This window comes from Oncorhynchus gorbuscha, linkage group LG07, assembly GCF_021184085.1.
Source record: "Oncorhynchus gorbuscha isolate QuinsamMale2020 ecotype Even-year linkage group LG07, OgorEven_v1.0, whole genome shotgun sequence".
NCBI lineage: Eukaryota > Metazoa > Chordata > Actinopteri > Salmoniformes > Salmonidae > Oncorhynchus > Oncorhynchus gorbuscha.
Genome location: NC_060179.1, coordinates 16755916 through 16769604, shown reverse-complemented (window position 1 = coordinate 16769604; position 13689 = coordinate 16755916). Strand labels below are relative to the sequence as shown.

The 13689-nt window shown below is 44.2% G+C and overlaps 1 protein-coding gene across 2 annotated transcripts in view; it reads left to right on the top strand.

Moving 5' to 3' along the window:
* Positions 1-13689, top strand: part of LOC124039556 (vascular endothelial growth factor receptor 1-like) — a 100871-nt gene that overhangs the window by 48414 nt on the left and 38768 nt on the right. For both annotated transcript variants that reach the window (XM_046355655.1, XM_046355654.1), the window contains 3 exons: positions 2921-3044; positions 5905-6013; positions 12459-12812. In XM_046355655.1, coding sequence (XP_046211611.1) covers positions 2921-3044; positions 5905-6013; positions 12459-12812 — 587 coding nt within the window. The remainder of the gene's footprint in view (positions 1-2920; positions 3045-5904; positions 6014-12458; positions 12813-13689) is intronic.

Below are 13689 nucleotides of genomic sequence, written 5' to 3'. Positions count from 1 at the left end.
AGACTTACCCATGATGACTCACAACTCTTAGAGACTTACCCAAGATGACTCACAGTTCTTAGAGACTTACCCAAGATGACTCACAGCTCTTAGAGACTTACTCAAGATGACTCACAGCTCTTAGAGACTTACCCATGATGACTCACAGCTCTTAGAGACTTACCCATGATGACTCACAGCTCTTAGAGACTTACCCAAGATGACTCACAGCTCTTAGAGACTTACCCATGATGACTCACAGCTCTTAGAGACTTACCCATGATGACTCACAGCTCTTAGAGACTTACCCATGATGACTCACAGCTCTTAGAGACTTACCCATGATGACTCACAGCTCTTAGAGACTTACCCATGATGACTCACAGCTCTTAGAGACTTACCCATGATGACTCACAGTTCTTAGAGACTTACCCATGATGACTCACAGCTCTTAGAGACTTACCCATGATGACTCACAGCTCTTAGAGACTTACCCATGATGACTCACAGTTCTTAGAGACTTACCCATGATGACTCACAGCTCTTAGAGACTTACCCATGATGACTCACAGCTCTTAGAGACTTACCCAAGATGACTCACAGTTCTTAGAGACTTACCCAAGATGACTCACAGCTCTTAGAGACTTACTCAAGATGACTCACAGCTCTTAGAGACTTACCCATGATGACTCACAGCTCTTAGAGACTTACCCATGATGACTCACAGCTCTTAGAGACTTACCCAAGATGACTCACAGCTCTTAGAGACTTACCCATGATGACTCACAGCTCTTAGAGACTTACCCATGATGACTCACAGCTCTTAGAGACTTACCCATGATGACTCACAGTTCTTAGAGACTTACCCATGATGACTCACAGCTCTTAGAGACTTACCCATGATGACTCACAGCTCTTAGAGACTTACCCAAGATGACTCACAGTTCTTAGAGACTTACCCAAGATGACTCACAGCTCTTAGAGACTTACTCAAGATGACTCACAGCTCTTAGAGACTTACCCATGATGACTCACAGCTCTTAGAGACTTACCCATGATGACTCACAGCTCTTAGAGACTTACCCAAGATGACTCACAGTTCTTAGAGACTTACCCAAGATGACTCACAGCTCTTAGAGACTTACTCAAGATGACTCACAGCTCTTAGAGACTTACCCACGATGACTCACAGCTCTTAGAGACTTACCCATGATGACTCACAGCTCTTAGAGACTTACCCAAGATGACTCACAGCTCTTAGAGACTTACCCATGATGACTCACAGCTCTTAGAGACTTACCCAAGATGACTCACAGTTCTTAGAGACTTACCCAAGATGACTCACAGCTCTTAGAGACTTACTCAAGATGACTCACAGCTCTTAGAGACTTACCCATGATGACTCACAGCTCTTAGAGACTTACCCATGATGACTCACAGCTCTTAGAGACTTACCCAAGATGACTCACAGTTCTTAGAGACTTACCCAAGATGACTCACAGCTCTTAGAGACTTACTCAAGATGACTCACAGCTCTTAGAGACTTACCCACGATGACTCACAGCTCTTAGAGACTTACCCACGATGACTCACAGCTCTTAGAGACTTACCCAAGATGACTCACAGCTCTTAGAGACTTACCCAAGATGACTCACAGCTCTTAGAGACTTACCCACGATGACTCACAGCTCTTAGAGACTTACCCAAGATGACTCACAGCTCTTAGAGACTTACCCAAGATGACTCACATCTCTTAGAGACTTACCCAAGATGACTCACAGCTCTTAGAGTCTTACCCACGATGACTCACAGCTCTTAGAGACTTACTCAAGATGACTCACAGCTCTTAGAGACTTACTCAAGATGACTCACAGCTCTTAGAGACTTACCCAAGATGACTCACAGCTCTTAGAGACTTACCCAAGATGACTCACAGCTCTTAGAGACTTACTCAAGATGACTCACAGCTGTAATCACAGCCAAAGGTGTTTCTGACATGTATTGAATATGAATCTAATTAAGGTATATTAGTATTTCCTTTATCGTAAAAAAAATCCACTTTGACATTAAGAGTATTTTGTGTAGATCATTGACAAAACAAATCCCACTTTGTAATGTGAATAAATCTAGGGGGGGAACACTTCTGATACCCATTGTATGAAGACAAATGCCACCTCTACATGCTACTGTGCATAGATGAACAATGTCTGCTGACATACTGCTATAGACACTCACTACTTACAAGACTACAACAGGAAAGCAATCCAGCATTAAATGAGGATGATGATGATGAGGATGATAATGATGGTAGGTATTATTATGGCATAATAAGGATGATGATGAGGATGATGGTGGTAGGCATTATTATGGCATAATAAGGATGATGATGATGGTAGGTATTATTATGGCATAATAAGGATGAGGATGATGGTAGGTATTATTATGGATAATGAGGATGAGGATGATGGTGGTGGTGATGATGAGGATTATAATGATGATGATGGTAGTTATTATTATGGATAATGAGGATGAGGATGATGGTGGTGGTGATGATGAGGATTATGATGGTAGGTATTATTATGGCATAATAAGGATTAGGATGATGGTAGGTATTATTATGGATAATGATGATGAGGATGATGGTGGTGTTGATGATGAGGATTATGATGATGATGATGGTAGGTATTATTATGGCATAATAAGAATGAGGATGAGGATGATGGTGGTGGTGATGATGAGGATTATAATGATGATGATGGTAGTTATTATTATGGCATAATAAGGATGAGGATGATGGTGGTGGTGATGATGAGGATGATGATGATGGTACGTATTATTATGGCATAATAAGGATGAGGATGATGGTGGTGATGAGGATGATGAGGATGACTTCACTATGTCAACACAGCTGAGCTGAGCCCTGTACCTCTCTTCCTCCAAGGTGTGTGTGTCCCCCGTCCTCCTCAATGTGGAGCCCCGTAAAAGAGAGGGCCCCCGGCACTTCCACACACAACCACATCCTGAGTGTCACACACAGACGAGAAGTCCTCCAGGGGAAGAATAAGGTGAGAACACCATCAGTGGAGCAGGCAGACAGAGAGACAGATTATAAACACCTTCCCCAGAGGGACTCGTAGCACACTGACACAGCCGTGATGGATTACACACACACACACACACACACACACACACACACACACACACACACACACACACACACACACACACACACACACACACACACACACACACACACACACACACACACACACACACACACACACACACACACACACACACACACACACACACACACACACACACACACACACACACACACACACACACACAGAGAGAGAGAGAGACTTACCCAAGATCGCTGCAGAGCTATTCCCAGGTCTCTCCAGAGATGTTCGATCAGGTTCAAGTCTGGGCTCTGGATGGGCCACTCTAGGACATTCAGAGCCTTTTCCTGAATCCACTCCTGCGTTGTCTTGGCTGTGTGCTTAGGGTCGTTGTCCTGTTGGAAGGTGAACCTTCGCCCCAGTCAGAGGTCCTGAGCGCACTGGAGCAGGTTTTCATCAAGGATCTCTCTGCACTTTGCTCCGTTCATCTTTCCCTCGATTCTGACTGGCCTCCAAATCAAATCAAATCAAATTATATTTGTCACATGCACCAAATACAACAGGTGTAGGTAGACCTTACAGTGAAATACTTACTTACAAGCCCTTAACCAACAATGCAGTTTTAAGAAAATACCCCCAAAAAAGTAAGAGATAAAAATAACAAGTAATTAAAGAGCAGCATTAAAATAACAATAGCGAGGCTATATACAGGGGATACCGCTACAGAGTCAATGTGCTGGGGCACCGGTGTTGAGGTAATATGTACGTGTAGGTAGAGTTATTAAAGTGACTATACATAGATAATAACAGAGAGTAGTAGCAGCGTTGAGGGGGGGGGCAATGCAAATAGTCTGGGTAGCCATTTGATTAGATGTTCAGGAGTCTTATGGCTTGGGGGTAGAAGCTGTTTAGAAACCTCTTGGACCTAGACTTGGCGCTCCGGTACAGCGTTGCCATGTGGTAGCAGAGAAAACAGCCTATGACTTGGGTGGCTGGAGTCTTGGGTGGCTAATCGCAGTTCTGATGTCCAGAAGCTCTTTTCGGTCATAAGAGATGGCAGCAACAACATTATGTACAAACAATGCGAAAAAACGAGCCAATAAAATGGAAGCCATCCTCTCCGGCGCCATCTTCACTGAGAGTCCTTTAGGTGATTTTTGGCGTACTCCAAGTGCGCTGTCATGAGTCTTTTACTGAGGAGTGGCTTCCGTCTGGCCACTCTACCATAAAGGCCTGATTGGTGGAGTGCTGCAGAGATGGTTGTCCTTCTGGAAGGTTCTCCCATCTCCACAGAGGAACTCTGGAGCTCTGCCAGAGTGACCATCGGGTTCTTGGTCACCTCCCTGACCAGGTCCTTCTCCCCAAATTTCTCAGTTTGGCCCGACGGCCAGCTCTAGGAAGAGTCTTGGTGGTTCCAAACTTCCTCCATTTAAAAAATAATGGCTGCCACTGTGTTCTTGGGAATCTTCAATGCTACATAAATGTTTTGGTAATCTTCCCCAGATCTGTGCTTCGACACAATCCTGTCTCGGAGCTCTACAGACAATTCATTCGACCTCATGGGTTGGTTTATGCTCTGAAATGCACGGTCAACTGTGGGACCTTGTATAGACAGGTGTGTGCCTTTCCAAATCAGGTTCAATCAATTGAATTTATCACAGGTGGACAACAAATGAAGTTGTAGAAACATCTCAAGGATGATCAATGAGACAGGATGCATGTGAGCTCAATTTAGAGTCTCATAGCAAAGGGTTTGAATAATTATGTAAATAAGGTATTTCTGTTTTTTATTTTTTATTAATTGTGCAAACATTTCTAAAAACCTGTTTTTGTGCTTCGTCATTGTGGGGTATTGTGTGTCATCAAGGTCATCAATCACCCGAGCCACGGCCTGTTCACCCCGCTACCATCCAGAAGGCGAACTCAGTGCAGGTTCATCAAAGCTGTGACCGAGAGACTGAAAAACAGCTGTTAAATAGCCATCACTAGACGGCTACCACCGGTTTACTCATCCCTGTACCTTAGCGGCTGCTGCCCTATAGACATAGATATGGAATCACTGGTCACTTTAATAATAAAACACTACTCACTTTAATAAGGTTTACATACTGCTTTACTCATTTCATATGTGTATACTGTATTCTATTCTACTGTATTTTAGTCAATGCCATTCCGACATTGTTCTTCCTAATGTTTATATATTTCTTAATTCTGCTCTTTTACTTGAAGATTTGTGTGTATTGTTGTGTATTGTTAGATACTACTGCGCTGTTGGAGCTAGGAACACAAGCATTTCACTACACCCGCAATAACATCTGCTACATATGTGTATGTGATCAATACAACTTTATTTTATTGTATTCTTAGGTACAGGAACAATGGTGGGCATTTTGAAGCAAGTGGGGACAGCAGACTGGGATAGGGAGAGATTGACTATGTCTGTAAACACTCCAGCCAGCTGGTCTGTGCATATTCTGAGTACGCGGCTAGGGATGCTGTCTGATGGTAGTGTAGGGTAGGGTTAATGGAGAGTGTGTAATGTGTTTAGGTTCCCTGTGGTCTGGAGGTGGGCAGTAGGGCTGGTTCACATACCTCTATTGTCTTCTCAATGGAAAATGTGTGTGTGTGTGTGTGTGTGTGTGTGTGTGTGTGTGTGTGTGTGTGTGTGTGTGTGTGTGTGTGTGTGTGTGTGTGTGTGTGTGTGTGTGTGTGTGTGTGTGTGTGTGTGTGTGTGTGTGTGTGTGTGTGTGTGTGTGTGTGTGTGTGTGTGTGTGTGTGTGTGTGTGTGTGTTTCCCACAGACCGTGGGGGTTTTGATGGTTGCTGAGGCGTTTGTGTCCGGCGTGTATCGCTGTATTGCCTCTAGTTCTGTGGGCAAGGATGAGCTGGACATGCCCTTCTATATAACAGGTACAGTACAATGACATCACACCACAGTCACAAAATCAAAACTACATCCTTCATGATGACTTGCAGTATAGTACTACCAGTATGTGCACCATTGAATACATTAGTGTATACAAATGTAGGATCTTAATTTGATCACTCTTTTGTTGCCGAAACTTTCCTGCAAATGTAAACGTGTAGTGTATTCAAGGTACTGTATAAAAAGGAAAATTCTTCTACATTTTGTCATTTCCAGTTTATAATGTCAGACTTGATTTACCCTCACAAAAAATGTATCAACCCCTACAAAAATGTCCATTCATAATAATTCACATTTCCTATTCCTGCGGATTATTTTTCTGCTGTTGCAAACTGTCTCAAATGAAGATTCTACATCTGTAGATGTGTCACAATGTAAAATCTATCAATGACTAACTATGTCTCACCCATCTCTCCCAGTCTCTTCCTCTTTCTCATTTAATTCACTCTCTCTTTCTCTTCTTCTTGTCCTTTGTATCTCTCACTGTCTCAATTCCTCCCCCACTCTTTCTGAGTCACTGTCCATCTAAAATCAAACACATTGATGACTGTGTGTGTGGATTTTTGTGTGGATATACCAGTCAAAAGTTTGGACACATCTACTCATTTAAGGGTTTTTCTTTATTTTTACTATTTTCTACATTGCAGAATAATAGTGAAAACATCAGAACTATAAAATAACAAATATTGAATCATGTACTAACCAAAAAAGTGTTAAACAAAACAACATCTATTTAATATTTGAAATTCTTCAAAGTAGCCACCCTTTGCCTTGATGACAGCTTTGCATACTGTTGGCATTCTCTCAACCAGCTTCATGTGGTAGTCACCTGGAATGCATTTCAACAGGTGTGCCTTGTTAAAAGTTCATTTGTGGAATTTATTCCCTTCTTAAAGCCATCTCGGCTCCATCATTCATTGAATCAGATGGCTCATTTATCACAAAAACCCACTGATATTGCCAACTACTTTAATTACTTTTTAATTGGAAAGATAAACAAATTTAGGGATGATATTCCAGCAACAAACGTTGACACTACACATCCAAGTGTATCTGACCAAATTAGTAAAGACAAGAATTGTACATTTGAATTCCATAAAGTCAGTGTGGAAGAGGTGAAAAAACTATTGTTGTCTATCAACAATGACAAGCCACTGGGGTCTGACAATCTGGATGGAAAATGTCTGAGGATAATAGCGGACAATATTGCCACATCTTCAATCTAAGCCTACTAGAAAGTGTGTGCCCTCAGGCCTGGAGGGAAGCTAAAGTTACCCAAGAATAGTAAAGCCCACCTTACTGGCTCAAATAGCCGACCAAACAGCCTGTTACCAACCCTTAGTAAACTTCTGGGAAAAAATTGTGTTTGACCAGATACAATGCAATTTCACAGTAAACAAATTGGCAACAGACTTTCAGCACACATATGGGGATGGACACTCAACAAGCACGGCACTTACACAAATGATTATTTATTGGCTGAGAGGAATTGATAAGAAAATTATTGTGGGGGCTGTCTTGTTAGACTTCAGGGTTAGCTTTTGACATTATCGATCATTGTCTGCTGCTGGAAAAACATATCTGTTATGGCTTTACACCCCCTGCTATAATGTGGATTAAGAGTTACACACAGAGGGTGTTCTTTAATGGAAGCCTCTCAAACATAATCCAGTTAGAAGCAGGAATTCCCCAGGGTAGCTGTTTAGGCCCCTTGCTTTTTTTCAATCTTTCTAACAACATTCCACTGGCTTTGAGTTAGGCCAGTGTGGCTATGTATGAGATGACTCAACACTATACACGTCAGCTACTACAGCAACTGAAATGACTGTAACACTTAACAAAGAGCTGCAGTTAGTTTTGGAATGGGTAGCAAGGAATAAGTCAGTCCTAAATATTTTCAAAACTAAAAGCATTGTATTTGGGACAAAACATTCACTAAACCTTAACCTCAACTACATATCATAATGAAGGATGTGGAAATTGAGCAAGTTGAGGTGACAAAACTGCTTGGAGTAACCCTGGATTGTAAACTGTCATGGTCAAAACATATTGACACAACTGTAGCTAAAATGGGGAGAAGTCTGTCCATGATAAAGCGTTGCTTTGCCTTCTTAACAACACTATCAACAAGGCAGGTCCAACAGGCCCTGGTTTAGTCGCATCTGGACTACTGTTCAGTCGTGTGGTCAGGTTCCACAAACAGGAAGTTGAGAAAATTGCAGTTGGCTCAGAACAGGGCAGCACGGCTGGCCCTTAAAAGAACACGGAGAGCTAACATTAATGACATTAATGACAATCTCTCATGGCTCAAAGTGGAATAGAGATTAACTTCCTCATTACTTGTTTTTGTAAGTGGTGTTGACAAGCTGAATGTACCAAGCTGTCTGTTTAAAATACTAGCACACAGTTCGGACACCCATGCATACCCCACAAGACATGCCAGCAGAGGTCTCTTCACAGTCCCCAAGTCCAGATCAGACTATGGGAGGCGCACAGTACTACATAGCGCCATGACTACATGAAACTCTAATCCACATCAGGTAACTGATGCAAGCAGTAAAATTTGATTTAAAAAGAAGGTAAAAATACACCTTGTGGAACAGCGGGGACTGTGAGTAACATAAACAGAGGTACTGTCACATGCATACAAACACATGATAACATACACACTATACACACATGTATTTTGTGTTATAGATATGTGATAGTGGAGTATGGGCACACTTAGTGTGTTGTGTGTTCTGTAATGAATGTATTGAATGTATTGGAGTGTTTTTACAATTGTATAACTGCCTTAATTTTGCCGGACCCCGGATCCATAATAAATACAAATAAATACAAATGCAAATGTGTTTGAGCCAATCAGTTGTTTCGTGACAGGTTAGGGGTGCTATAGAGAAGATAGCCCTATTTGTTAAAAGACCAACTCCATATTATGGCAAAAACAGCTCAAATAAGCAAAGAGAAACAACAGCCCATCATTACTTTAAGACAAGGTCAGTCAATACAGAACATTCTTTTTTTATATACCCCTTTTTCTCCCCAATTTCGTGGTGTCCAATTGTTTTAGTAGCTACTATCTTGTCTCATCGCTACAACTCCCGTACGGGCTCGGGAGAGACGAAGGTTGAAAGTCATGCGTCCTCCGATACATAACCCAACCAAGCTGCACTGCTTCTTAACACAGCGCGCATCCAACCCGGAAGCCTGCCGCACCAATGTGTCAGAGAAAACACTGTGCACCTGGCAACCTTGATTGGCGCGCACTGCGCCCGGCCTGCCACAGGAGTCCCTGATGCGCGATGAGACAAGGACATCCCTACCGGCCAAGCCCTCCCTAACCCGGACGACGCTAGGCCAATTGTGCGTCGCCCCACAGACCTCCCGGTCACGGACGGTTACGACAGAGCCTGGGCGCAAACCCAGAGTCTCTGATGGCACAGCTGGCGCTGCAGTAACAACTGCGCCACCCGGGAGGCAATACAGAACATTTTAAGAAGTTTGAATTTTTCTTCAAGTACAGTCGCAAAAACCATCAAGCGCTATGATGAAACTGTCTCTCATGAGGACCACCACAGGAAAGGAAGACCCAGAGTTACCTCTGCTGCAGAGGATAAGTTCATTAGAGTTACCAGCCTCAGAAATTGCAGCCCAAATAAATGCTTCACAGAGTTCAAGTAACCGACACATCTCAACATCAGCTGTTCAGAGGAGACCGCGTGAATCAGGCCTTCATGGTTGAATTGCTGCAAAGAAACCACTACTAAAGGATGCCAATAATAAGAAGAGACTTGCTTGGGCCAAGAAACACGAGCAATAGACATTAGACCGTTGGAAATCTGTCTTTTGAGGAGTCCAAATTTGAGATTTTTGGTTCCAACCGCCATGGCTGTGTGAGATGCAGAGTAGGTGAATGGACGATCTCCGCGTGTGGTTCAACCCGTGAAGCATGGAGGAGGAGGTGTGATGGTGTGGGGGTGCTTTGCTGGTGACACTGTTTGTGATTTATTTAGAATTCAAGGTACACTTAATCAGCGTGGCTACCACAGCATTCTGCAGCGATATGCAATCCCTTCTGGTTTGGGCTTAGTGGGACTATCATTTGTTTTTCAACAGGACAATGATCTAAAACATCTCCAGGCTGTTTAAGGGCTAATTGACCAAGACGGAGAGTGATAGAGTGCTGCATCAGATGACCTGGCCTCCACAATCACCCAACCACAACCCAATTGTGATGGTTTGGAATGAGTTAGACCGCGGAGTGAAGGAAAAGCAGCCAACAAGTGCTCAGCATATGTGGGAACTCCTTCAAGACTGTTGGAAAAGCATTCCGGGTGGCTACTTCTAAGAATCACTAATATTATATATTTTGATTACTACATGATTCCATATGTGTTATTTCATAGTTTTAATGTCTTTACTATTATTCTACAATGTAGAAAATAGTTTTTTTTAAATAAAGAAAAACACTTGAATGAGTAGGTGTGTCCAAACTTATGTCAATATGTTGCAATAGAGATAGGACAGAGGGGGTTGCTGCTTTATCCCCTGTGTGTATTATCCCTGTCTGTGTGCTACTGTGAGTTGGATCCTGTGTGTGTGTGCGTGAGTATGTGTTGTCTGCTGTGTATTTGTATTTGTGTCGCCCCGTGTGCGTGTGTGTGTTTGTGTTGTCCCCTGTGTATGTTACCCCTGTGTGTGTGTGTTGTCCCCTGTGTGTTTGTGTTGTCCCCCTGTGTGTGTCGCATTTGTGTGTATGTGTGTGTGTGTGTGTTGTCCCCTGTGTGTGTTTTCCCCTGTGTGTGTGTGTTTTCTCCTGTGTGTGTGTGTGTGTGAATGTGTGTTTTTGACTGCAACAGGAACCTGGGGCTGTTATCGAGTCACTTCCCTGGGCCGCCAGGCCCTCTTTATTTCGGGAGACCTAGGGGTGTTCGGGAAAGATAAACACTATCTGCCATCAGGAAACCCTAGAGCCGTTTCCACAGGAAGTGTCAAATAGCTAAAGTAAATAAAAGGCCTTTTCACTGTATTTCTCTGGCTGATTTTACCCACAATAGCTATTCAACATTGTCATCAAAGGTTAAGAAAATGGCGGCTTGGTCAACACTTGAGAGTAGGACTCAGATTCGTTGGAGGTCTAGTGAGATGGTGGGCAGGGAGGTTTGTCGTGGGGTTAAAAAGGTTATCAGAGCTGTTTGTATAGAGAGGTGTAGACCAGAGTGGCTTGAATAGGAACTGAATCTCTGCATCCCTCTCTCTCCCTTTCACTCTCTCTCTCTCCCTCCCTCCCTCCCTCCCTCCCTCCCTCCCTCCCTCCCTCCCTCTCCTCCCTCCCTCCCTCCCTCCCTCCCTCCCTCCCTCCCTCCCTCCCTCCCTCCTACCTTACCTCCCTTTCACTCTCTTTCCCTCCCTCCCTCCCTCGCTCCCTCCTACCTTACCTCCCATTCTCCCTCTCTATTTCCCTCTCTCCCTCCCTACCTCCCATTCTCCCTCTCTATTTCCCTCTCTCCCTCCCTAACTCCAATTCTCCCTCTCTATTTCCCTCTCTCCCTCCCTACCTCCCATTCTCCCTCTCTATTTCCCTCTCTCCCTCCCTAACTCCAATTCTCCCTCTCTATTTCCCTCTCTCCCTCCCTAACTCCAATTCTCCCTCTCTATTTCCTTCTCTCCCTCCCTACCTCCCATTCTCCCTCTCTATTTCCCTCTCTCCCTCCCTAACTCCAATTCTCCCTCTCTATTTCCCTCTCTCCCTCCCTACCTCCCATTCTCCCTCTCTATTTCCCTCTCTCCCTCCCTACCTCCCATTCTCTCTCTCTATTTCCCTCTCTCCCTCCCTACCTCCCTCCCTCCCTCCTACCTTACCTCCCTTTCACTCTCTTTCCCTCCCTCCCTCCCTCGCTCCCTCCTACCTTACCTCCCATTCTCCCTCTCTATTTCCCTCTCTCCCTCCCTACCTCCCTCCCTCCCTCCTACCTTACCTCCCTTTCACTCTCTTTCCCTCCCTCCCTCCCTCGCTCCCTCCTACCTTACCTCCCATTCTCCCTCTCTATTTCCCTCTCTCCCTCCCTACCTCCCATTCTCCCTCTCTATTTCCCTCTCTCCCTCCCTAACTCCAATTCTCCCTCTCTATTTCCCTCTCTCCCTCCCTACCTCCCATTCTCCCTCTATTTCCCTCTCTCCCTCCCTACCTCCCATTCTCCCTCTCTATTTCCCTCTCTCCCTCCCTAACTCCAATTCTCCCTCTCTATTTCCCTCTCTCCCTCCCTACCTCCCATTCTCCCTCTATTTCCCTCTCTCCCTCCCTAACTCCAATTCTCCCTCTCTATTTCCCTCTCTCCCTCCCTACCTCCCATTCTCCCTCTCTATTTCCCTCTCTCCCTCTCCTCTCTCCCCCTCCCTCTCTGTCTCCCCCCTCCCTCCCTCTCACAGACGTCCCAGGAGGCTTCAGTGTGAGTCAGGAGGATGAGCCAAGGGAGGGAGGAGACCTACACCTCACCTGCGTAGCCAATAAGCACCTGTACACCAATTTTTCATGGCAACGGGTGACTGACCCAGCAGAGGCCACACCCCCGACCCCCTCCCTGGGTGGTGAACTGTCCTCAGGAGAGGCCACACCCCCGACTCCCTCCCTGGGTGGTGAACTTTCCTCAGGAGAGTTTTCTGACACTCTGAGTCTATTGCTTAGCAACCTGACGGCGGGGGATTCTGGGACCTACCGCTGCTCCGCCAATCACCTGCTGACGGGACAGAACACACATCTGGACACACAGGTGGACGTCACAGGTGAGCCCTCTGACCTTCTGACCTCTCACACAGGACCACTTTGATCATCATCATCATTACCATCATCATTATCATCATCGTTACAATCACCATTACCATTATCATTGTCATTACCATCATGGTTACGCCATCATTATCATCATTATCATCATCATTACCATCATTATTATCATCATCATTTCCATCATCATTACCATCATTATTATCATCATCATTTTCATCATCATTACCATCATTATTATCATCATCATTACCATCATTATTATCATCATCATTTTCGTCATCATTACCATCATTATTATCATCATTTTCATCATCATTACCATCATTATTATCATCATCATTTTCATCATCGTTACCATCATAATTACCGTTGTCATTACCATCATCATTATCATCATTATTGTCATTACTATGACACATTCACACATCCATGGACAAACAGGGTAATACTCATATCAACATACTCATACATGTCACACCTGTCATTTCAACTCAGCAGAATTGATTAATTTAACAGATTGGCGATTTCCCTTTACATTTTATGGGAATAACGCCTTTCCTTCAGCACCTGGTATGTACATAAACACTCACATTCACACACAGTGATACACCTACACACACACAGTGATACACCTACACACACACAGTGATACACCTACACACACACGGTGATACACCTACACACACACAGTGATACACCTACACACACAGTGATACACCTACACACACACAGTGATACAACTACACACACAGTGATACACCTACACACACACAGTGATACACCTACACACACACAGTGATACACCTACACACACACGGTGATACACCTACACACACACACAGTGATACACCTACACAGTGATACACCTACACA